Source organism: Tyto alba, unplaced genomic scaffold, assembly GCF_018691265.1.
Source record: "Tyto alba isolate M040663 unplaced genomic scaffold, T.alba_DEE_v4.0 Super-Scaffold_5, whole genome shotgun sequence".
NCBI classification, from domain to species: domain Eukaryota; kingdom Metazoa; phylum Chordata; class Aves; order Strigiformes; family Tytonidae; genus Tyto; species Tyto alba.
In genome coordinates this window covers 22,908,283-22,932,608 of record NW_024881326.1, presented here as the reverse complement: position 1 = coordinate 22,932,608, position 24,326 = coordinate 22,908,283, and the positions used below count along the sequence as shown (strand labels likewise).

At 48.2% G+C, this 24,326-nt stretch overlaps 1 protein-coding gene across 7 annotated transcripts in view; it reads left to right on the top strand.

The window, feature by feature from the left end:
• The window catches only part of DOCK11 (dedicator of cytokinesis 11), an 84,984-nt gene that overhangs the window by 42,273 nt on the left and 18,385 nt on the right, over positions 1 to 24,326 (top strand). For 4 of the 7 annotated variants that reach the window (XR_006166933.1, XM_042807157.1, XM_042807156.1 and 1 more), the window contains exons 25-44: positions 1,688 to 1,757; positions 1,835 to 1,960; positions 2,515 to 2,586; positions 2,979 to 3,125; positions 3,597 to 3,680; positions 4,097 to 4,208; positions 6,924 to 6,962; positions 8,465 to 8,643; positions 10,644 to 10,760; positions 11,475 to 11,550; positions 11,852 to 11,955; positions 13,862 to 13,973; positions 14,131 to 14,197; positions 14,688 to 14,735; positions 14,938 to 15,009; positions 15,255 to 15,397; positions 16,051 to 16,166; positions 17,985 to 18,122; positions 23,069 to 23,251; positions 23,933 to 24,046. Coding sequence is in view for 6 of the 7 variants with exons in the window: in XM_042807157.1 (XP_042663091.1) it covers positions 1,688 to 1,757; positions 1,835 to 1,960; positions 2,515 to 2,586; positions 2,979 to 3,125; positions 3,597 to 3,680; positions 4,097 to 4,208; positions 6,924 to 6,962; positions 8,465 to 8,643; positions 10,644 to 10,760; positions 11,475 to 11,550; positions 11,852 to 11,955; positions 13,862 to 13,973; positions 14,131 to 14,197; positions 14,688 to 14,735; positions 14,938 to 15,009; positions 15,255 to 15,397; positions 16,051 to 16,166; positions 17,985 to 18,122; positions 23,069 to 23,251; positions 23,933 to 24,046 (2,119 nt within the window). In the remaining variant the exon portion in view is untranslated. The remainder of the gene's footprint in view (positions 1 to 1,687; positions 1,758 to 1,834; positions 1,961 to 2,514; positions 2,587 to 2,978; positions 3,126 to 3,596; positions 3,681 to 4,096; positions 4,209 to 6,923; positions 6,963 to 8,464; positions 8,644 to 10,643; positions 10,761 to 11,474; positions 11,551 to 11,851; positions 11,956 to 13,861; positions 13,974 to 14,130; positions 14,198 to 14,687; positions 14,736 to 14,937; positions 15,010 to 15,254; positions 15,398 to 16,050; positions 16,167 to 17,984; positions 18,123 to 23,068; positions 23,252 to 23,932; positions 24,047 to 24,326) is intronic. The other 3 variants (XM_042807158.1, XM_042807159.1, XM_042807160.1) reach the window with 3 other exon arrangements.

Here is a 24,326-nt window from a genome sequence, read left to right as displayed (position 1 = left end):
AGTGTAGCTGCTGCATCCTTGGGGGCTCAGAACGTGGAGCCAACAGCGGCCGGTGGTTTGTTTAGGGATGCTCTGCTGGGCCCGCAGCCCCAAGAGGGCAGCACCGACCAGGGCCTGCTCCCCACAGAAAGCTGCTGCTGTGCGCAGGGCCCGAAGGCAGCAGAAGGTTCAAAAGCACCTTCCCTGTCTAGTTCTGGCCATGACAGCCCTGAAGTGGTGGACGCAGTAAAACATCCCTCTTCCCCCCCCGTGGTTTTGCAGTGCAAAGGGGGACGCTGGATGCCACTCCATGGAGACCTTCCTCTGCTTCCCGGAGGTACCGTGCATCCATGTGCCAAAGGCATCTTGCTCCCACGAAACCAGAGGTGGGAGGCTGAGCCCTGGTCCCTCAGGGGTGTGGGGCCCGTGGCAGTCACAGTCCTGAGCCGTGTGGGACAGGTTGTGGGGACTTCTCCCCTGTGGAGCACTGAGGTCCCACTCTGAATCACCAGAGGGCAAGGACAGGGTAACAAGTGACCCCAGCTACCTACTGGGTGACCAGCTCCCACCTTCACTTCCAGAGATTTCTTTTCAAAGCTTGGCCTGATGCTTTCCAGTTTGTCAATGGCTTTCTGCTTAATGACAACTGTTTTCTCATCCAGACATTCCGAGTGGAATTTAAAACCCACTTTATCTGATAAAGGGCTTGTAAACTCCTCCCTTTGGTTTGGCCTGTGGGTTCTGTGACAATGTGCAATAGTTTGTTGTTCCCTCTGGCTGGGACTGGAATGTAAATCCCCAGTGTTGGCTGGGGAAACCGGGTGCTTGCTGCCTTCATCAGCCACCTGGAGTGTTTCCAGAGGGCTGGCTTGTTCCCCAGGGTCTGCCTGTCCCCAGTGAACTGCAAGGCAACAGCCCAGAAGTATTCCAGTGTATGTAGCAAGGAATTAATGAATTCAGAGTATGCAGGAAGGTATCGGAGTATACCAGCAATGGAGATTTTTTTCTCCCCATTCCCGCTTCTCAGCAAAGATTCTGTGGGGGTTTTGTGTTCAACTTGCAGATTTGATGTAGTGTAGTTGTTCATTGTCACTTGTATTATCATTAGGAGAGGGGTCCCAATGAGGACAGACTCAACACATGATAAACCGTACAGTGTGGATCAATCTGTAGGGTGTGCAGGAGGGGCAAGTGGGCTTGCTCTCGATAGATACAGCCAAAGAGAACTGGGTGCAGAACAGATTAAGTTAAATATTTTTGTTTTCAGCTTTTCTAACAGTTGAGCATTATTCAGGTGCCTAATGCTCACTGCAACGTGAATTTAAGTAGTGGCAGGCTTTAATCCTGGCATGCATGGAGGCCAAAGAATAGGACATGTCCCCCACGGAGAAATGCTCCACCTCACCTCGTCGTGCAGGGAGCCTTGAGCATTGAAGGCAGCTGGTCTGGGAGACTCCTGGTCTGGCATCAAAGTGGAGAAAAGGCTTTGGCCACCTGAACTCTGAGTGCTCTGGTGAGGGGCTGTGCTGTGGCGAGGGTGCTGCGGCACCAGAAGCTGGGGGGGGGGGGGGGGGACTGCATTTGCTCTGCAAACCAGGCTGTGCCAGCAGTGAGGCTTTTGGGGTTGAGCAGGATGGTGGCTGCTTTTGTGAGCTGGAAGAACTTGCCCTCGCATTGCGTGCTGAAGAGAAGCCACGTTTTTCCCCAGGGTTCTTCTGCACATTGTGTCCAAGTGCCACGAAGAAGGTCTGGAGCACTACTTGCGCTCTTTCATAAAGGTCAGTTGTGACACACAGTTCTGCAAAGCTCTCTGCTGGGAGCGGGCGCGCTGCTGACACTGTTCCTCTTGCCTCAGTACGTCTTTCGAGCTGAGAAACCCAGTGTCACACAGGTGAAGATGACCCATGAGATCCTGGTCCTTTCCATGGCTACAATCTTGAAGCAGTCGGCAGATTTTCTAGCCATCAATAAGCTACTCAAGGTGAAGTATTGGCAGGACTTGGCTGCCAAGGGTGGAGGGGAGGAAAAGGGGGTCTGGTATAAAGCCCAATGCTTTCACCCGTCCAAACCCACCACAGGAGCAAAGTTACCAGGGCAGCTTCTCACATCCACATCCTTGAGGTTCTCCCCTTAGAGCAGAGATGAATTCTTGCAGGGGACCTGGCTGTGTTGAAGCTTATGGCAGCACACAGCAAAGGGCTTTTTATTTTGCCAGTTTTCTTCAAGCCACATGTGAGGGGTGACTCACAGGAGGCACACTGGCTTTCTGCCTGTCTGGGCCTTTGCACCCCAAACTGTGCTGGCTCTTTGCAGGGTGCATTGGGGTGCAGAGGGGATGGAGCTATTCCCACCCCAAGACTGGCAGGACTCCTCCAGGTAACAAAGGCACCCATGCCAAGCTAGCTGCGCAAGCACAGCCGTGCTTACAAAATGCCTTTTGAATGTGAGCTGTCCCTCCCACACTGCTGCTTCCCCACATAATCAAACATGTTCAATCCTGCTGAGAAAAATAATAGTATTATTTGTTTGTTCTAGTACTCATGGTTTTTCTTTGAAGCGCTGGCGAAGTCCATGGCAATGTACTTACTGGAAGAAAACAAAATCAAGGTAAAAATGAATTTGTTCGATGTTGCGTTACAGAACCATCACAAACAAACTCTCCTCCTAAAGTTTCTGTGAAAAACTATTTAACTCTTTATTTAAAAAAAAAAACCCTGACAAGCTGACCAGCTAGCCACATCTTTCCTTCTGTTCCGCTTTACTTTTCCCTTCTTCCCCTTTTCACTCTCAATTGTACTTTAAAAATTCCAGATCTCCATATTCCTCATGCAGCCTCCTTTTCTGTTACTAGCTAGTGCAGTTTCAGCCAGTGCTTGCTCAGTGCCAGTGTTTGATTAGGAGACAACATAATCAAATGCTAAAGGGAACTTGCGCCTGCGCGGGGCTCTCCCCAGCTGCTCGCTTGCAGCCCTGAGCGCGGGACGTGCTGTTGGTTTCAGCTGCCCAGAGGCCAGCGGTTCCCCGAGTCCTACCAGCACGCCCTGCATTCGCTGCTGCTCGCCGTCATCCCTCATGTGACCATTCGCTATAACGAAATCCCGGAGGAGTCCAGGAATGTCAACTTTAGCTTGGCAAACTTCCTGAAGGTCAGCGGTTTCTTCCCTTCTCCCAGGCTTTTATCAGAAAAAAAAAAAAAAAAAAAGCAAAGCAAACCCAAACAATTCTGTTGACAAATGTGTTTGCACTTAATCCTCTCTTTGGTTTCTTCAATGTGATAAAAACTCTGGAGGCGATAAGCTTTCCTAGGAAGAAGCCTTCTCTTTCCAAGAGACTATGATACTCTATATGTTATCTAGGGTTTTCAGTCATGCCTAGCAACTGTTTAAAACCTAAGAGCAAATACGTGTGCTCTCATTTTAAATATTTCTGTTGTCCACTGGAGACTTAAGTGAGGTCAGCCAAATAATTTCAGCAAAACAAGATCAAGTACATTTTGGAAAGTCAGCAGCAGCCCAGAAGATCAAATCTGGCTGCTGGCAAGCTGGTAGTATCAAGACGATTTAGGATGATTACTTTTATTTTTAAGGATTGGTCACATGTTGCTATTTTTTCTCCAGCGTTGTTTGACTTTTATGGACAGAGGATTTGTTTTTAACTTGATAAATGATTACATTTCTGGATTCAGCCCAAAAGACCCTAAGGTAAGCAGTATGTTTCTTGAAAGGTGGTTTGCAGTTGTACATATCTACATCAGCCAAAGTTCTGGAGTGATTATTTCATATGGCTCTTGGAGGCCTTTTAGACACTGTTCTTGCAGAGACCTCTTCGTGTGGGCTGAGAGCCCATATGCAGCTAAGCTTTAAAACAATGTAAAAACTCAGAACTGAAGGAGAGATTGGTTAATAGTCTGGATAAAAAGGTAAAGAAGTCCCAAGTGACAGCCGCATGCACTGGCTCTTAGGGGGAACAGCACAAAAATTTGCCAATTATTACCGAGTTTCACCAAATGCTATTTAGATTTCCCAATCCTTGTGCAACAAACACATTGAACTAGAAGCAAATGAGTCAAATTGAAAACACAGATTGTGTTTGTCTTTTTTTTTTTTTTTTTCCTCAGCTGCTGGTTGAATACAAGTTTGAATTTCTTCAAACCATTTGCAATCATGAGCACTACATTCCTCTGAACTTACCAATGACCTTTTCCAAACCCAAGCTGCAAAGAGTTCAAGGTATGTCCTTTCTCGAGAGACTAGCTAGAGCTCTATAATTTATTACTCTTGATGGCTTCTGACCAGATGGAATTTGGTTTGGTGCCAAGGAAATTTGGGTCCTGGTTAGCCTAATTTACATTAAACTCAGGAAAAGATGCTCTTCTGGCAGGTTTACATCATTTCGCTCCAGAATGGTATGCAATCAGTCTCGTCAGCATTTCCTATATTTACGTTTGCATGGGACTAACCATCTGAAAGGAAACTGCCCCTGTGTAAGTAACTACACAAATTGGGCGGGTGTAATCCTTTGTTCCCATGAGTGTCAGCATCCCCTGGGAAGCAGAGTGTCTCATCGATCGGTGCTGTAGAGAATGGAGATACAGAATTCACTGCTTCGCTGCCAGCTCTCATTGTGGCCACAAGAAGGTGATTTAGGTTACCTTCTGCTTTCATTTTGACCAAGGGTATAGCAGTGCACAGCACGTTTCAAGCTTGTACTCAAACCTGGGCTGAAAGCAGCCAGTGCAGAACTGAAGCCCACGCCTGTCCTTGGCACATACCGAGGGCATACGTATGTGGCACCCCCACCTATCCAGGCCACTCTCCCTGTCACACCGTGTCCCCTGTGGCCCTGGTGCTGCTCACCACAGGGCAGATGGGGCTGGCAGGGGGCTGAGCTGAGGTGCTGTGCAAGCGTGGATGGCTGCAGCTCTGCTGCCGATGACAGCGCCCGACACAGGGTGCTGAGCCCAGCAGGGTGCTGAGCCCAGCAGGGTGCTGAGCCCAGCAGCGTGCCTCGCCAGCCTCCTCAGGTTGCTACAGACACAGCCTCACTCCCTCTGAGTCCTAGTTGCTCATCTCTCCTAGATAAATACAGTAAAGGTTGCCAGGTTTGGGCGCTAATAGCCTGGTGTCGTGGTTTGGGCTGGAATAGAGTTAATGTTTCTTTTTGGTAACTAGAACAGTGCTGTGTTTTGGATTCAGCATTGGGTTTGGTATGAGAAGAATGCTGAGAGCACGCTGATGATTTTGGCTGCTGCTGAGATTTCAAGGGCTCTTCAACTCCCCATGTCCTGCCCGTGCGCAAGGGCACAGGAAGCAGGGAGGGAGCACGGCCACAGCACCAGACCCAAACTGGCCAAGGGAATATTCCATATCATGGAACGTCATGCTCACTGTGTAGAGGAGGGGTGGTCGGGAAGGGGGGCTCTCTCTCTCTCTCTCTCTGGGATTGCGATTGCAGGATCTTGGTATTTCGGGATCGCTGGCCGGGAACGGGCTGGATATTGGTCAGCAGGTGGTGAGCAATTGCATTGTGCATTGCCCGTTTATATTTTCTGTTACTGACATTGTTTTCATTTTATTACCACTATTAAACTGTTTCTATCTCGACCTGTGAGTCTCCCTTTACCCCTCCAATTCCCTCCCCCATTCCCAGGCAGGGGGGGGAGGGTGGGTGAGCGGCTGCGGGGTGGTTGGCTGCCAACCAGGCTCAAACCACAACACCTGGCAAGATAAGTACTGGAGAGGAGAGTGAGGTTTGGGATTCCCCCATGTGAAAGTCTAGTGGATTTATGATTCTATGATTTATTCTGATGGAGGCAAGGGAATGTTTAGTTGTTCCTCAGGGTTCAGCCATACAAATCTCAGTGGTTTCCTGTACATCCAGGTGTCAGAAGTAGCAGAAATTTTCCCTTATTTTGGTATGTTTCTGACAGCTCAGAGCTTTTTGGACCAGCTACTAATCTCTTACATCAGTTTGGCTACTTGCCTGGCGTAGTTTAACAAAGTGCAGTGCTAGAAATTTCTGAGAAAAACACACAACCGTGGTGCCCTCCCCATTGCTCGTTAGTGGCATGATAACATAAGGATCTTGGTTAACATTCACCTTTGCCTTTGCGATGGTTAAACTGAAGAGCTCACCTTTCCTCATCTGTTTTACTGTGACTAAGGCCTACCAGCTGAAGTTTTATTTTTAAAATATATACTTTAACATGTGGTAGTGGTTGTCATTCACACACATCTCTTGACAGTAGAGCAGCCTATCCTCAGGTAGCAGAATTGCCTTTGCAATGGTGTCTGTGCTCTGCCTGCCACGGCACAGGCGTGGGGTGATTGTCTGCTTTTATGGACAGACCTGTGATGACAGGGGATGGCAGGCTCAGAGGCGGGGAGGTGTGACGGGCACACCAGCAAGGAGATAGCCTGCTGGCGTGCCTCACCTCTTTATCAGCTTACTTGAATGAAGAGAGAAGGGCTGTGCCCTGTCCCCTACTACTCTGTTTCTGGGAAAAGAAGGAATAGTCCCCAGGAAGGTGAATGAAGAGGGCTTCTGCAGCAGAAGCTGGTGGGGACGGTCCTGCAGGCAGAGCACATCCCTGCGACCACATCCTGTTGAGTTGGAGCACTGCATCTTGGAGCAGTTTCTCTGAAACATCTTGGCTAATGAGGGGCTGGTTGCTGCTCTGCGTCCCTGCTGCCTCGCCTGGGGGACGTGTGTGTTTCATCAGCCCAAGCCTGCCCTCACAACCAGCAGCACAGAGTTGTTTTTGCAATCTTGTGATAGCAAAGAACCCAAGAGATTGGCAGAGGCTGGGAGTTAAGCAATAGCCTTAAAAGTGATACTAAAACATGACGTACCATCCCATTTCTCCAAGATTTAGAGCATTATTTATTCCTGTTTATTTTTTGCTGTGTTTTTATTTGTCCCTTTTCTTTTTACACATGAATTAGATTTTTTTTCATTTGCTGTGGAACGGTTCACTTCAGTAGGTAGGTCCAACTGGGATCACTGAATCCTCTAATGTCAAATCAAACATGCAGCTTCCAATCAATTATCTTGCATCCAACTAATGAAATAACCACGCTGTGTGACACTTAGACGTTTGCTAACATGACTAACAAGCTAGATAATGCTCTGGATTGCTTTCTCTTTCCTCTGAATCAGATTTTCACAAACCCGTATATGCTACTGATGAATAAACGAACTTAAAAATATCTTCTGCAGCCACAGAGCTGTTGGAACCCTTTGGCTGAGATTTTCAAAGCTGTGTGTACGCACCCTGCCTTACCACAGAAAAACTTTCACACCTGTGGAGTTTAAAAAAAAAGTCTGATCTGAGCACCCAGCATTTGTCCCCTTTGGGGGAAGAACACACAGCTTTGGGGTTGTCCCTCTGGGAGGCTTAGTGCCAAAATGCAGCAGTCAAATGGTGCCTGTTGTGGCTCTGATTAGGCATAGGGGTTGCCTGACGGAGATAACGGTGTCAGGGCGAGGTCAGTCATAGCTGCCTGAACGCACAGGCACCCCCTGCACTGAAATCTGTGTCTCTGTCGCTTCTCTGCTGCATTACCCAGGCACGCTGTGGAAATGATGCCTTACCCTGGTAGCAGCCGCTCCTTTGATCGCAGCCTGAACCTGTATGAGTTGCAGGGTACAAGTTAAGTTAACCAAGGTGATTAGGTACCGAGCTGCCTTGCTGCTGGCAGTCACTGCAGCTTTTAAGGAGCTCTCTGCTCAGTGTCTGCTGGTGGGAAGCTAAGGGAGTCTCACAGTTTTTGGCACGCAGCTGCCTGGAACCCTGCCTTAGCTCCCCGGTCCTTGCAGCGGGGCTGGAAATCCCAGCTGTGTGAGCTTCTGGAGGATGCAGTAGCGGTCACTTGGCACCGTGTCTTTGTTTGCATCCCTCGTCCCAGCAGGAGTATTTGCCTTTGCTCTGCTCTCTGGCCTGGCGGGAGGGAATGCAGATTTCACTGAGGATGTGGAAGGAGCTGCAGAGGCGGCACTGCTAGGGCTGGGGGACCGTGATGAGCGCGCCGTCTCCACTGCCCGTTACCACCCTCACGGCTGCTCGGTGGAGGCTGGCACCACCGCTGCCGGGGCAGTTTGGGAGTTTACAGGATAACCCCCAGTCAGGAGCAAAGCAGCCCCCAGGCAATAAATCTTGTTGTCTTTCCCCGTTTCATCCATCTCTGACTTTACAAATTCCTCTTTGGGGCGCTAAGCTTCGTAAAGCATCACACTGCAGAAATCCTTCTCTTAGCTGCTGCTGAAACGGCGAGGGCTGAAATTAATGATTAGACTGGACTGGAAGATGCCAAGTTCTTTGATATGACTTAATTCAATGATGGAGAAAACTGTAGTCAGTTCAGGCTTTACTGAAATGTCAGTGCACTGTAGGAAAGAGAGAGTGATGAACGTACTCATAGACCGTTGTGACTTACATGACCATTGGGAACAGTTCCCTTAACCATTGTCCTGCTTTTTCTTTCAGATGTAAATCTTGAATACAGTTTAACTGATGAGTATTGCAGACATCATTTCCTGGTGGGGATGCTTCTCAGAGAAGCCTCTGTTGCCTTGCAGGACAACTATGATATCAGATACACAGCCATCTCAGTCTTAAAAAATCTCTTGATAAAGCATGCCTTCGACAACAGATACCAGCACAAGGTCAGGCATATTTTGTTGGCTTTTAAATGTAATGTTCTTGAATTTTATGAAAAAATACACGTCAGAGATTTAGATCTTGCATGGTGCACCAAGACTATTTTCACTACTTTTTAGGGAACTGTTGTAACTGATAGTTATGGCGTAACAGCTCTGAGAAATGATCTAGGAACACAAACAGTGCAGTCACATAACGGCAGTGCTCTTATTCATGCTGAGTATTTAGATAATAAAGCCCTGACCAATTAAGGAACTTGAGGGTGTTGTTAGCCAAGAGGCTGCTGAACAAAATGAAGCAACATCAGTGTTCTGGTTTTGGGCTTAAATTAACATCCTGCATTAATATACTCTAACTAGGAAACAGGACAGATGTCTGTTACGAGTCAGCTGCATGTTTTACCAATTAGTGAATCAGAGGAGAGAATCTGTGGCTTCTCATGAGATGCTGGATTTCCGCTGGGTAGATTTCAGCTTTCTTCAGTCAGAGGCTCAATGTGTGGTATTGCTAAAAGAGCCTGGAGATGGGGTTGTTTTCTTTCTTGATGATACTCTCTGCTGACCCGTATGTCCTTGAAAGTGCTCAGCTACCTCTGCAGACACTACTTGTCCTTGCTCAAGGCTGAAAACATGCCTCTGCTTAGAGTTTAACTCCTCAAATTGCTCCTAGTGTGCTGCATGCCTGAGTTTCATGTGGGAATGTGGATAGCCTCCTGGGCATGCAGGGGGGGAGAAGTGACCCCCCAATGTTCCCCGGGGCTCGTGCGCTCTGCCTGGACCCAGACCAGGTCCTCTCCTCTCTCCTTTCTCTGCCTGTTTGGAAGGGCTGAGCGGGAGGTGGGCTCGCTTTTCTCTGCAGTGAGGATCTGTGGTGACTTGCACAGCCCGGAAACAAAACTGCAGCCCGTGGTAGTTGGCAAGACTTGATGTTTCAGGAGAGATTTGCCAGTTCTGTGCCAAGACTGGGTCAGAGGCAGCCTGTTTCTGCTCCTCTGAGTGCCTGAAAATCCTCACGCTAATTCAGGAGCTGTTTGCCTCCTCAATGTGCAGCACTCTCCCTGCCTCCTCAAAACCAGCACCCGTCTTAAAATTGTCCCACTGGATTTTTGTACGTGTGTTGTACTCCAGGCTACGTGACCAGGAAACTGCCTGGAGCCGGGGCAGGATGCTCAGCTGGTGTCCCGAGGCACCAAAGCAGAGACTCACATCACGGGCAGGACAGGCGGAGCGTGGCAGGCTCTGTTGCTGTAGTCTCGCTCCAGCCAAGGAAGCCCTGGCTCCATCGATGGCTGAGAGACTGTTTTCTCAACCCATGGGCGTTTTCAAGATTTCTTTTATCTTTTGTCATACTGAATCAGAAGAAAAAAACTGGTTTCTTGTATTGGTCAAAATGTGCCATTCAATTCACAAGCCTTAAATTTATTTTTTTTTCTTTAACCTTTCTGTCAAGTCCAGAATGGTAAATTTTTAACAAAAAAGAATTGGACATCAGGGCCCTGCATTTAGAAGACATCTACCAGACCATTTTTGATCTGTATCTCTTAATCCAGATTAATCTGTTCCTACAAACTGTTTTAACTAAAAGCATTTGCTACGGAGAATTCCTGACTGGAAGCAATAGTCAGCACCAGGCAAGGAGCAAATGTTTTTGTTTCAGTACTCCTGGGTGGTGCACTTGAAAATCAAGCTGTGTGAGTGAAGTGCCAGTTAAAGAGTTAGGAAATCCGGGATTTAGTTTGTTACACATCCTGTATGACTGGAAACGTTACTGAGCCCCCCAAAATCCCTGAGAGCCCCAAGCTTGCTGCTAGAAGGGTAATACCTACCTGGCAGCTGTGGAGGGGGAGATGAGAAGCCAAACCAACTCGTGTCCTCAGACACCCCATACTCTCTGCGTGTGCATATAATTCTTTTTATATATGTCTGTGTTTTGGCTCAAGAGATTCCCTTTTTTGCTCCAGTGAAAGCCTGAGCTCTTACCTACATCTTACCCTGTCTTTTTTCAGAACCAGCAGGCAAAAATAGCCCAGCTCTACCTGCCGCTGCTCGGGCTGCTCCTGGAGAACCTCCCGCGCGTAGCCAGCCGCGAGGCCCTCTACTCCTGCGCGGCCGCCTCCAGCCCTGTGAGTAAAGCCCAGCGACGCCTCTTCGCCCCCCTCCTCGGTCCCCCTCTCCCCACACACCCCCGGGGAGACTTCCACTGCCTGCACCCAGGCTCAGCTTTAGAAATAAATGTGTATTTCTTCTCCCCACAGCCCCGTAACGTGCTTGTTTCTTTTAATTTGTTTTTTTTCCTGTGACTTTATTCTGTTTGTAGCACTGGGTACAACGTCTCTGCCCCTTTTCTTGCTGTCATTTAAGGTGTTTTTTTACAGTACGCGTAGTGCGGTGAGGTGAGGTAAGTCCCTCCAAGTACAATGAGTTGCAGCAGGGCTCGGCCTTGGACTCCAGCAGCTGTTCTGGGGATTTGCCCGCCTGCCTGAGGGTTGTGTGTGGTTCCCAGGCGGGCTTAGCCTTGCAGACTAGACTTTCCTGCTTGTTCGGGGCAAAACAACAACAACAACAACAAAAGACATTTGAGAAAAACAATTAAGAATTTCAGCTCAAATGATAAAAAATGAAAAAAACTGCTATGACTTACATTTTCTGATATTCTTTGTACTCTTCGCCAAGTCATTTATCTCCTTGTTACAGAAGTAAGGAAATAGTTGTTTGGATTTTCTTTATTTGTGTTTCAAAAGCTGCTCTAATTTTCTTTTTTTTATTTCATTATTCTCTTCTGTAAGAGAATAGGTGTTATCATTCATTGGTCACAAAAGCCTTATGTTGCTTTGCAGGCATCCAGGGATGAATTCATTTGCAGTTTTGCATCCCCATCAAATAGATCGAGTCTGATTGCAGACAAAGATCCAGGTAAATCAATTTTTCTAAACTCTAATTTTCCCATGTATTTTCAACGAAACTGTTACCAGCCCCAAAAACCCATTACCCAAAACCTGAAATAGTCATCTGCCAAAAGACCTCTCGGAGTTTATATGCTTTTCCGTGGACGTGGTGTCACTGTAACTGTCACTTCCAGATTAATCAGCTTTCGACATGGGGCTTTGGCAATCCCCAGCCGTGCTGTCCGAATGGCATCCTTCGCTCACCTCCGTGATGCACTGAGGAGTGCCGGTGCAAAGGGGTTAATTGTGGGCTTTGTTGGTTTTTTCAGCCTGTGGAGCAGCACTTCCAAACGGCCACGCGATAAAGCGAGAGGACTCGAAAGGATCCCTGAACTCAGAGGGGGCAACCGGTTCCCCAGATCAGAGTGAAAATGTAACGTATCTGGGGTTAGACAGAATGGTGCTCGCCGCACCAGGCTGTGGGCTCTGTTACATAAGGGGGAGGGAAAAGGAGTTCCCTGTGGAAACGCTATCAAAAGCCAGCTTATAAATGTCTGTGTTTGGAAACAAACAGATTCATGTTTAACAGAGGAGGTCAGACTCACGGGGCTGGTATGCTTTCCCTCTTCAAAGCTCTCAGCCAAAAATATAACTGTTGGCAAATTACTTATCAAAGATGAAAGGCAAAATCTGTGGGGAAAACCTCTGCTCCCATGATGCATTTATCTGTGCTCAGGCGTGCCTGCTCTGCGTGGATGGGTCTGAGCCTGACCAGTGCCCAGTGCATGGTGCTTCACACTGGTTTCCACACACGGCTGGGAGGCAAAGCACTGGGATGTGAGATTGCCAATGACCCCTGACTTAAGAGAAGATGAGGTATTTGTAGGAAGATCAGCACAGGCTGATAACCACAGCCCCAAACTTGCAGAAAGTGGCCACGGTCACACCACAAAGAGCTATGACCCCGCTATTCAGACGGTGTACTCTCCTTGAGGGCAGATTGCATGTATGGAAATCAGGTATTTGTGCAAGCCAGCCCCTGGTTTTCCTCAAGGCGCTTTCCAGATGTCTTGGGTTGGCGTGAGTCCTTGATGCATCTTTAAAAGCTTTGGCCCTTACCACAAGCAAGGCAAAGATTATCCGGGCTCCTGCTGGCTGTGTCCTGACATGCTTAGCAGGGGTGGCGCCTTCCAAGCTCTCCCGCAGGAATCACAAAGCTGTAAGACCCAAGTATAGCCAAACACTTGACTGTCAAACTGTTCGTATTCAGCAAAGCTCTGAGCATATGCTTCAACCATCCCGGCAGGGTTTGCAGAATGTGTTACTGCTTGCAGCTCAGCTCTTCCCGACATCTAGACATCCTCTTCTGTGTCCTTGAAGGTACATTTTTCAGTGTCGTTGAAGGCAGTTTTTCTGTTAGGGAGTGCAGTATCCACAAAACCACGCGAAAGCCGTGCCACGTGGAGGAGCATGGCTGTAACTCCACACTGCAGAGGTAGACACACTGCTTTATCGCCTCTCTGCCTGGCGGGAGTTGGGTGATGACTTGATGGTTTGGCATGGTCAACAGCAAAGTTCTGGCTATAGCACCGTATCTCCAACTCTAAACTGAATGTTTAATTCTGTCTTATTATGACTCACATCCACAGCTTGTCCCAGAATAAAAAAAAAATGAGATCTGTGGTTCACTGTCCAAACATGTGAGACACAGCTTTAAGAGAAGCATCCTGCTTGGAGCTTAATTGTATCCATTTGTTGGAGGATATGGCTAGGGTGAGCATGGAGAATGCAAAAAAAATTGGTAAAGCTTTAGAAGTCATCTTTCCCACCACACAATGCTCAAGCTTTTCACATACGGATTGACTCACTAGCAGGATTTCACTTCTCTCTGCCTAAGTCACTAAGGAGGAAAAACAAGAGACACTTCCAAAAATCGGGGAAAGAAAATGTTAGTTTTTTGAGCTGAAATTTCCTGCTTTTTTAATATCTGACGTTTTGTTCTGAAGTGACTTCAAAGATGTCCAGGAGTTTAGCTGCTGCAGAGAGCTGGGGAAGTCAAGGCAGGGCTGCCACGTGTTTTGCTGGATAAGCCATTATTCTCTGCTCAGACTGTTTTATTTCTGGGCAGAGAAGCGTTCAGCCATGTGTTCAGGGTTTCCAGACTGCTCATCGCTGGCTGGGCAGCAGCCCCAGAGGGTGAGATGTCTCCAAAGCGTGGTGCCGTGGGGGGACAGGAGGACATCTGGTGCGTGCCAGGTTTGCCGTGCCCACGCTGCGTGGCGTCTGGCCCTGCGCGCTGCTCGGGCACCGGCCTCCGTGTCACGTCTGTGTCCCGTTAGATCCGCAGAAGCTCGACGAGGAGCAGCGTGTCGCACTGCAGCCGGCTGGACCAGTTTGAGATCCGGACGCTCCTGATGTGCTACCTCTACATTGTGAAGATGATCTCTGAAGGTTGGTGGCTCTTGCTTGTTGGATTCAGCCATATTCAAAATACGGCGCTGGGGGGCAGCCAGGAAGACAAGAGACCATCACCGGCAGTTTTGGTCTGTAAGCTTCCCCTTTGATATTTTTTAAATCTCAGTGCACTGTTTTGGCTTTTTCCTTTCAGATACTCTTTTAGCTTACTGGAACAAATTCTCCTCCCAAGAGTTGATCAACGTCCTTGTGCTTCTGGAGTAAGTATCACGAGGCTGCAGTTCAAACCCTGTGCCTTTGTGCGGGCAGCATTGACCAAGAAGAAGGCGTGAGCATGGTGTGCCTCGCAGGGTGCGTGCCGTCCTGTGCAGCACTAGGGATGTCTGGCCACGTTGTACTGAAATGCTCTTCCACCATCTGAGAAGAAACGGGTATATATCGAGGGAGTATGGTGAAGTGGCGGTGCCCGGGGCTCAGTCTGGGCTGTGCAGAAGGCGAGCAGGGCTCGTGGCACAGCCTCCTGCCAGAACATGAACAACCTCTGCTTTGCAGCGGGTTTGGTGGAACAGTTGGGTGAGGAGACAGGGATGTGCCACAGGGTTTGGAAAACGAGGGTGTGAGGTCAAGTGACTTACAAACACAGACCCAAACCCTCATACGCAGAGGAGTGTGTCAGCAGGCAAGAACAGGGTAGATTTTAAATGTTCTGGATCTGCAGGATCTGTAACACATACCTTATTTTCTTTCTAGGGTGTGTTTATTTCACTTCAGATACGTGGGGAAGAGAAATATTGCCAGGTACTGTATTGTCCTGCCTGGGACTGGCGGGGGGGCTGCCTCCGTGCTGGTTGCTGCAGCCGGGGCAGGAAGGGAGCGTGCACACCCGCGCTGGGCAGACCCAAGCGGGCAGGAAGCCTGCGGGGCTGGGGCTCTGCTCAGTGCCGTGTCGCGAGCAGAGTCCCCCCCGCCCTGAGCACCCTGCCCCTTCCCTCTCCTCCAGCTCCTGCGTGAGACCCCCAGGCACCCCTGGCTGCCCGCACAGGTTGGCAGTGTCCCCCGCAGCCGGCTGCAGGTGAGACACGAGTCACGGCTGCGTCCCTGCTCCCCGAGCAGCAGCACTGCTGTTTCATTAGCTCTAGGGCCATCTGGTGCAGGCAAAACCAGAGCAGCCTGGTCAGTCCCACTGGGATTGTCCAGGATAAACCAGATTAGCGAGTTGCAGAGAGGCCAGGTCTCCATCCTGGTGCATCATGTAATCCTGTACTGGTGTGGCCGCTGCTGCTCGTCCAGACCCGCAGTCTTTGGTTCCCCTTGCAGGGTGCACGATGCCTGGTTATCCAAGCACACGGGAGCCGATAGGAAATCCCAGACGATGCCAGCGCTCCGCAGCAGAGCTGGGGGGATGCAGGTGCGGCTCCAGCATCTGGGCAGCTTGGAGACCTCCTTCACGCTCAACCACAGTATGTACAGCAGAGTACAGCAGAGGGAGAGGGGACTGTGGAGCCTGCTGAAAACTGCGTGTAGCCATTTCCCACGTGCTGCTTGGTGCTTCGGGGTATTCAAACTCTGCAGAATTACACTGGTCACCACAATTCCCTGCAACACTCCCAGATTGGTGGGGGTGACATTTAAGCCAGCCCCTTGAAAGCCACCCCTGAGACTTAGGACTTGCGTGGCTTTTTCCTCTCGCCTGTCTTGGCTCAGCTCCTTGGCTGAGTGTGTGTGCAGGCGATGCCTTGCTTTGGGTAGTGAGCAGGGGGGCTGCAGAGACCTGGGCTGGGAGCTGCTCTAAGCCTCTCCACGTGGCTGCGTTTTGCCCCATTGAAGCACTTTGCTGTTTCCCCTCTGCGGATACAACTTGGACACCTCATTCTCTGTCTGGCTTTAGGTACAGTGAGATTAAGAGGAAGTACTGACATTGGTTTCCTCGGTTGACATCAGGCTGAGGCAGCTTCTCTGAGTGGAGCTGTCAAATTCAGCAGCTTGCTATTCTAACCTCCTCTCCCAAACCCAGTGAAGTGCAAGGGGAGAATCTTAGCTATATCAGCACTTAGATCTTGTGGGAGCTGGAATGTTGAACACTGTTTCCTCCTGATTTGCTTTCCACCCACAGATGCAGGCACCTCAGAAGCAGATATTGTGCACCAGGCGTTACTGGAGGGCAATATTGCCACCGAAGTGTGCCTAACAATCCTGGACACCATCTCTTTTTTCACTCAGAGTTTCAAGGTCAGCACTGAAATCAAAAGTATTGTAGAAAGAAGTGTGCTGTATTTCTGTATACGTGTTGATTTTGGTGATCCATTCTCTTAGAGTGGCAGATTATGAAAAGCTTTACAAGAGCAAATCATTTGCAGCTTGTTTATTTTCCAAAATGCTGAGTGTTTCACCGGCTGTCAGCGTAATTGTGGCCTTATGCAATCTTGCAATTTCTTCAAAACTGTAAGACCAGAGAAAAATATGTGGACATTATACCATGAGTGTAGACATTACAAAAATAGAATGAGAGGAAATGTACATCATATAGAAAGGAGAGACTAGTGGAAAAGGAAATGAAGGTCTGTCATTCTTAGAACAGTCACTGTTTTCTACCATAAATTGCCTAGAAGTGAGGCCCGGATTTCTTTGAATCACTGTACATGAACGTCTCTGGGGCTGAGGCATTCCAGCTGTGGTTACCAGTTCAGACAGGACCAGTACCACTGGTAAAAGTCCATGCAGTGATTCGCACTCCTGGCAGTCATTGCCATTTACAACAATCAAAGCCTCTGTGGTAAAGAGAGCCCCAGGCTGGCAGCAAGATGCTGAAATACTGTTCCAAAAAGGCTCTTCCTCGAAGTGTGGTTGAACAAATTCTGCTTACAGCAATGTGTCTTGCATAATGGCACGAGAACATCTCCGTGTTTCAGAGTAAGCACAATGAAGTCTTCCTTTTTAGATGGATTGAACAACATGAAGAGAAAGGTCATCGTATCCTCTGCTTCTGTTACAGAACAAAACGGCCACCCTGGTGCATACGTTAAATTACTCCTTAAAAGTTTGTCAAGAGCAGAAGGATTTAGATGCAAGAGTTGAAACTTGCTTGACTCTCAGGTGCCTCTTTTTGACTATGGCTGAACCACAAAACAGTGTGATTTTCAAACCACAGGATAGACTGGATTCCCTTCCGCTTTAATGGGCTTCTGCTTTGCTTTTATGGTCATACGTTGTTACCACACAGAAGCGTGCTCTGTGCTGCAGTAAAAGTGCTGATGCTGTTCTTACTGATGGAGTAAATGAGTTCAGTTAAAAAATACGGATCCTAAACTCACCCTGCTACAAGATGTGTATAGGGTGTCAAAAGGCAAATCTGAGCCAGCCCGCGGATTGCTTGGGCTGGCAGTGAGATAGGGACTGTAGATCTGCTATCGATACGGGACACCTCGTCCTTGCACGAGGCTTCCTGCGCAGCGGCTGCAAGGGTGACAGCAGGCACAGGCGAGATAACTCTGGCTCTAAACTGTGTTAATCCTCTTCAATTAATTCCATTTTACCATGTCTCCAGAAGGTGGAAACTGTGAAAACTTTGCAGGAGACAAGGGAGGTGTATTGTCTTACTATGGCTATGGATCTGCCCAGTGAAAAGATGTGACAGTCTGTTTGTCTCTCTCTCTCGCTCTCCCCCCCTTGGGCTGCAAATGAAACACTTGTTGCAACAAATAAAAAGAAATGGAAGAAACAGTGTGATAGTTATGTTGGTAACAGCCTGTTCTATTTAAAATAACTCTAGGCAACCAGTGAAAGTTGTACAGATTTTTGAGTTAGGTTTGGAATTAGTGATGCAAAAGTGACGAAATATTTTTGTTTTATTCTCTGCTATAAAAATAACCTCTGACCAACTAGTGTAAGTTTATACTGGTTGTCACATTTATTGGTTATATTTTTACTGAAGGCCCTGTCCCTTAGGTGGCATAAGAATTTATGTGATTAATTACGCAAAATGATCTCTGTCATTTCCAGCTTCAGGCACAACATTTCTGCAAAATAAATTCTCTCGTTGCTTTCCAGACCCAGCTTTTAAGCAACGATGGCCACAATCCACTCATGAAGAAGGTTTTTGATATTCATCTGGCTTTTCTCAAAAATGGGCAATCAGAAGCAGCTCTTAAACATGTGTTTGCCTCTCTGAGAGCTTTCATTAGCAAGGTATGTAATACATGAATCCAGAGGTGCAGGAGAATTTATATAGGTATGACAGAAGAGACCAATACGCTTAAGCTCCTGTTAAACTGATATTTTATGGTGTTTGGAGATGTGTTTTAGGAAACAACTTCTTCACTGATTTAAAAAACAGCCCAGATTAATTTACCTATTTCAACAATTATTTATCATCTGTTGGATATCAGAAAACAAAAGAAGAAATCGCAAGGAATTCCCTCACTTGCCTTGGTCACAAAACTGCTGTTAAGGATTGGTATCTGTCTGACCAAAAGCTGGTGCTTCTTGAATCTTTGCCCCAAACTGTCAGTATTGCTGACAGTGCTATTGCTTGAATAATGCTTGTACTGACAAGTTGCTCCTCTCCCATTGCGTTTGAAAAAAGGTAGTACTTGCTGAACATCTTTCTATACTTTTCTGAGCCCTGGTACACAGCAAAGCTGTTTAATCCCCTGAGCTCAAGTAGCATCAAAGCTGCAGCTAACCACGTAACAGCAGTGACTGATGCTATTGCTGACATTTCCCTCTGTGCTTGTCAAAACCTGCCACTTCTCATAAATACATTTTTGAGACCAGATGTACATGCAAACTCCATTCCTTCCAAGCTGCAATGTTATCATAAATTCAAAATTAATTAAAACCTCTCAAATCACTTGAATGCAGTGCTTCATTAATGAGGTAAGTCCATGTGGCATGAGATTGCAGCCAGACAGAGCACAGTATGTGAATGATATGCAGCAAAGTGTAACTTCCAAAGGAGGTCTTGCACTAGTTACCAAGAAAGGACTGATTAAAGAAAGAGACTGCTAAACTGTTTTTTAAAGGTGGAAAAAATCTGTGCTATGTACATTTTACTATAACCCACAGCAAAGCTAAGAGCTAGTATGAGCGTATCTGGGGCTGAATTTTCCTTTGTCCTAAGCAAACACGTGAGAAGCAGAAAATGCAGAAGTCTTGCTAGCTACCTGTCTGGCTCCGGACAATGTGGTCTGCTACAAGATGTTTTTCCATGGGGCTTCTTAAAGCCTGCTAGATTGGTACTGGCTCAGTTTTTCTCCGGAGTCCAACACGTGTTTATTGCTCTACCTTTCTTTTGAGTTTTCTGCTTGCCTGCGATCTGCTTAGCCTTGAGATCCATCCTGCTGCAGATCTGCACACACCCCACTCAGACAGAGTCTCTCTGCACGTCTCTTCCCCTTACCAGTCGAAAGTTTGTTTAGCCAGAGATTCTTGGTTTGTGCCTATAGCAAATAAGAGACCTTCCTTGCCTCCCTGGTAAATTTTCTGTGGTTGTTTAAACGCGAAGCCAAACCTGCATACCCGCTCCATTTGATCTCACCATCAGCCTTCAAAACCTGGAGCCCTTCAGGGGTTCCACGCTCACTTTCCAAAATACCGATTACAGCAACGCAGGCTGTGCTCTTGGCTGCTGCAACAATGGGCAGTGGGGTCATTTTCTTGGATTTATGTCAGACTGAATCCACGCTGAGTTTGGCGTCGTGGGTCTTGAAAGATATGAAAGACTGATTTCAGTTAATTTCTCACATTTCCCCTATGACAGGACACAGTGTTGCTTCTGTAAAAGCAAGATATGAGCCCAGCAGATGGTATCTATAAGGAAGTGTTTTCTTTGCCAGCTCCATAACCACATGAGTCCCAAACTTCCTTTTAAGTCCTCTGAAAGGCTCTTCTAAAGCCCAAAGTGACAATAAAATAGCCGAGGGGCGGGGGGTCACTGTATTTCATGACAACTGCAAGGATGGCATGTTATCCTGCAAGTTTGTTTTGAAATATGGAAGCTGCACTGCTTTACTTTGGGTGACCTGTCACTGTTCGCTATAAATTAGTGTTAACTTAAAACTGAAAGCAAGTTACACATTTGATGCAGCTAGAATGGACAATTGCTCATTTTTATGGCCTTCTGTAGCTAATAATCATAATGAAAAGAATCGTCCTCTTATCTAGGGTCACAGCAAATGGTTACCGGAGGGGAAAAAACTCCCAAGATTTATTCTGTATCCCAAAATCTATCTTTAAGCTAGCTTGCTTCCTGCATTAAATCCAGTGACTTGATAGGCAGAAGACTTAAAAAAAAAAAAAAAAAATGTCGCAAGAAAGCAAAGAACAAACAAGTTACATAATTGTTTGTATGTTCGGTTTTGGTTTTAGAATGAATCTCACTTGCATGCATGTGTGCGGGGAATTTGAGAAGAAAGCTGTCTGTTTTACTGGCTGGGAAGAAGCACCGAAAACTAGATTGCTCGTGTTTTATACTCCAGGTTTTCTTAACAACTCAATCCTTCTTTTCAGAGCATCACTTACAGACAAATACATACATACATGCTTGGGAATGATCTTGAAATTAAAGATTATGAAGGAAAACGTGCACAGAGGATGGGGGCTGAGATAATTCGCCCTGCACTAAAGAGCAGGTCAAACATGTGGATGTGGGAGCAATGGCAACCCCATGCTCCATGCCTGCCTGTCCCTTGGTGCGCTGACACTAGCAGGGCACGTTAGAGGCATCACAAATCCCGGGCTCTGAAGGACGAGGGCAACAGAGCCTCGCTCCTTTCCTGCAACAGCCAATTTGGGAAGCTTTTCCCTGTCTGTTAGCAATTCCCCCCCTGACCACGTCAAGCTGTGATTTCCCTCCCCATTAGAGCTCTCAGGACGCAGCATCGTTACAGCCTCCCATGCAGTTGTGAGGGGCACTTGGCACGTCCTGCCCGCTGCTGTGGCTGCCCTGCCCTCCTGTCCCTTTTGTGCCGAGGCCTCTCTGGGAGCTGCTTGCCGCGTTGACTCCTGCTCTGGCCCTTTGTATGGGAGCTGGATCAGAAACGTGCTCCTCCAGCACACGCAGATCTCCAGCAGGCATCCACGCGTGGGTCCGCTGCCCCAAACCTGGTGCCGGGAGCTGCGTGGGGACGCAGGTCCCCTGTGAACAGGGCACAGGTTTTCCTCCAGACCCGGTGCGGTGTGGCAGGGAGCACACAGGGAGGTGTCTTGGGCTTCTGCAGCAGCAGATGACTAGGCAAAGGGGTTTTTTCCCTAGCATTGGGTTGGAAACGTCTGAAAAACCTCTACAGGCAAGCAGTGGTCCCTGCTGAGATCAGGTCCCGGCCATATCTTCTTGGGTACCTGTTGCCTGTGCATGCCCAATCGCACATCTCTGTGGCCAGCTCTGGGCTAAAGGCAGTTCTGAGCATGACCCCATCTTTCTATGGGAGAAGGGTTGCATCACAACAGGCAGAAATTAATAGCTCCTTTCCCGTGTGCACACATGATCCTACTGACCCTGTGTTACTATGTTTACTTGCTTCCTTTCTTTCTGAAATTATTTTTGGCCAGAAGCAGTGAACAACATATACTTGGCCGCTGTCTTCATTCTGCCTTGTAGCCTGTGTTGCTCAGTATAATCCCAATGGTGTAGTCTTGCTAGCCACAGCTCCTGTTTTGAGACCTTTTCACCAGCACAGTATGGTGGTGGCCACAGCAGTACCTAGAAGCTTTTCTAAATCATATATACCTAATATATATACCTATATATAATAATATATACCTAAATCATATGTACCTAATGCCATGGTAACAGCTCTAGGCTGTGACTTGGAGGATGCAAGTGAAGACTCTAGTACCTACTGTCATCTTCCATGGGGAGAAGGTAGTGGAGCAGATAGAAGTGGCTCGTGGACCATGGCCCATGAGGACCATTGGGTCCTGAATGAACTGAGCTCATCTCTCCTCTGAACGTATACAAACCACGGTTGTCTCTGTTGCCTCTTTGTGCCAGGAAATTCCCTGGAGCTGGTCCCCAGCTGCAGCAGAGGGAGCAGAGTGTTACTGTCCGGTGCCCGAACAGCCCCCGCTCCCTCAGGAAGGTGTAGGCATCGCCCCTCTCCTGCCAGGCCCCTGCGGTGGCTGCGGAGGCGGCTGCGTGCCAGCACAAAACCGTTCCTTTTTCTGCTTCCCTGCGCCCAGCCCGCTGCGGCCGGGCTGGAAGGGAAGCCGAGGGCCGTGCCCACTCCCTGCCAGCCACCGCTCGTGACCGTGGCCAGTCGGATGCGCGCCGGCGGTCCCCGCTCCGGCGAGCGCTGCCTCCGGGGCAGGGCACTACCGCAGCCCTCTGCTTTTCAGGCACGGCTCAGCTTGCCCCCCCGCAGACGTGCTTGGTAGGTGTTTGGGAAGGTGCTAGACGTGCCACGGCAGCACGGGGTGCTGGTCTTCCCCTTCTGCTTTTCTTCGCCCTGCTCCAAATCTCTGAGCCCCGCTGCTGACCGAGGTAGCTCACGCTGCAGTTTGGCTTGAGCGTGCTGCTCCCCGGGGCTGGCTTCATCGGGGAGGCCAGGGCAGGTCACTGCGTATTTTAGGCTCTCTGGGACAAGCAAGGCTCTTGTTTGCATTCCTGAGGGCAAGCAGGATTTTAGGCTTTGGCGGGGGGACTTGCAGAAGAAGCTGTGCAAGCGCCACAGGTCACATTTCCCAGCGAAGTCAGACTTCTGGGTGGGGTGGGCTCCAGTGGATTTTCCGATGTCCCAGATGGTAGCCTTTGGTGGGAATGTCCATGGGACCTTTCCTCTCTGTCCCACTGCTGGTATTTATGGCTCTTGTAAGAACATAAAACTTCTGCCTGTCCAATTTGGTGAGAATTTGCCAATGAACCCAAAAGTTGTTGGGGCGGGGCGATAGACGGACATACACAAGCACATCCCCAGAAAGTGTGACAGCAAAGTTCACATTGCTCTAGCAAACGTGGTTACAAGTAGGCCGCAGATTCATTCCCACAAATACTTCCAGGCTCAGAACTCTGGCAGAAGTTTTATTGTGGCCGTCCAGGCTGGAGCCCAGTGTGTTGCCCCTTTGCCCTGCCCATCTAAGCCCTGTGGGTGTAACTCAGTGGTGTGTTTTCTAATATCTGCATGCCTCCTGTGAAGTTTCCCTCAGCATTTTTCAAGGGAAGAGTGAACATGTGTGCTGCTCTCTGCTACGAGATCCTGAAGTGTTGCACTTCCAAGGTGTCCTCCACAAGGAATGAAGCCTCAGCTCTTCTGTATCTCCTGATGAGAAATAACTTTGAGTTCACCAAAAGGAGAACGTTTCTGAGAACGCATCTTCAGGTCAGTAACTGGGGAAAAGCTAGCGAGTGAGATGCCTCAGGTTTAATGAACAGATATATCAATATAACTGTATCACCTCATATCTGCAGAGGATCTTGTCGTTACTATATCGGCAAAAATCCTCTCGATTTCTAGGCTTGCATAATTCCCATTTCCAGTGACTGGCCCGGGGCCCTTTGGCTAAAATACACTGACATCAAGTACTCCAAGCTGTTGAGTTTTTGGAATCGCAGGCACAAGACACATCTCTGCCGCAGAGGCTGGCCGGGATGGGGTGAAAAGGACAGCAAGGAGAGCTGCCTTGGAGGAAGGAGAAGGGATTTTCCTAGAGTTGCTTTTTGCAGCATTGTTTTTCTGAAGCAAATTTAGATACCTAGTGGGGTAGATGAATACTATCTGGGTTGTAAGGAAACATGGAAGAAGGTAACTATACAAACAGGGATTTATATTGCTGTTGTTACATTGTTAATTCTGTGAACTTGCTGTTCAGCAGAGCAGTTTGGTTCTCAGGGGAGTGTTTGTCCTTGGGAGGTGTGACAGCAAAGTCACAACAACAACCACCACCGTTGCTTACGTTGTGGGAAAGATGTGATGATTTCCTGTGAGCATTTTATGTAACTGTGACAATAAAACTCCTTTATTAGGACTCATTTAAATAAAGCCCCTACCCTGTCCCAACAGATAATAATTGCAGTGAGCCAATTAATAGCAGATGTGGCACTCAGTGGTGGGACAAGATTTCAGGACTCCTTGCTCATCATTAACAACTTTGCAAACAGTGACAGGCCTATGAAGGTAAGTTGGAGACGTTAAATCATATCATGTGCTATCAGCCATTTGTGCAAGAGTGGGGATGCACTCAAGGAAGTCACGTTTAAGGGTCAGGCTTATGACTGGAACTATGATTTATAAACTCATGCTTGGCTGTGTTTGCTCAGTGAATAAAAGTATTATGTCAACAGCAGTAGGGCCAGCGGCACAGACAGGTTACGCTCACACCAGGAGGAGGGAGCTCTGCAATTCAGGTTACACTTTGCAAAGCGTGCTGCTTGCAAGGTTGTCCAAAGAGCCTTCC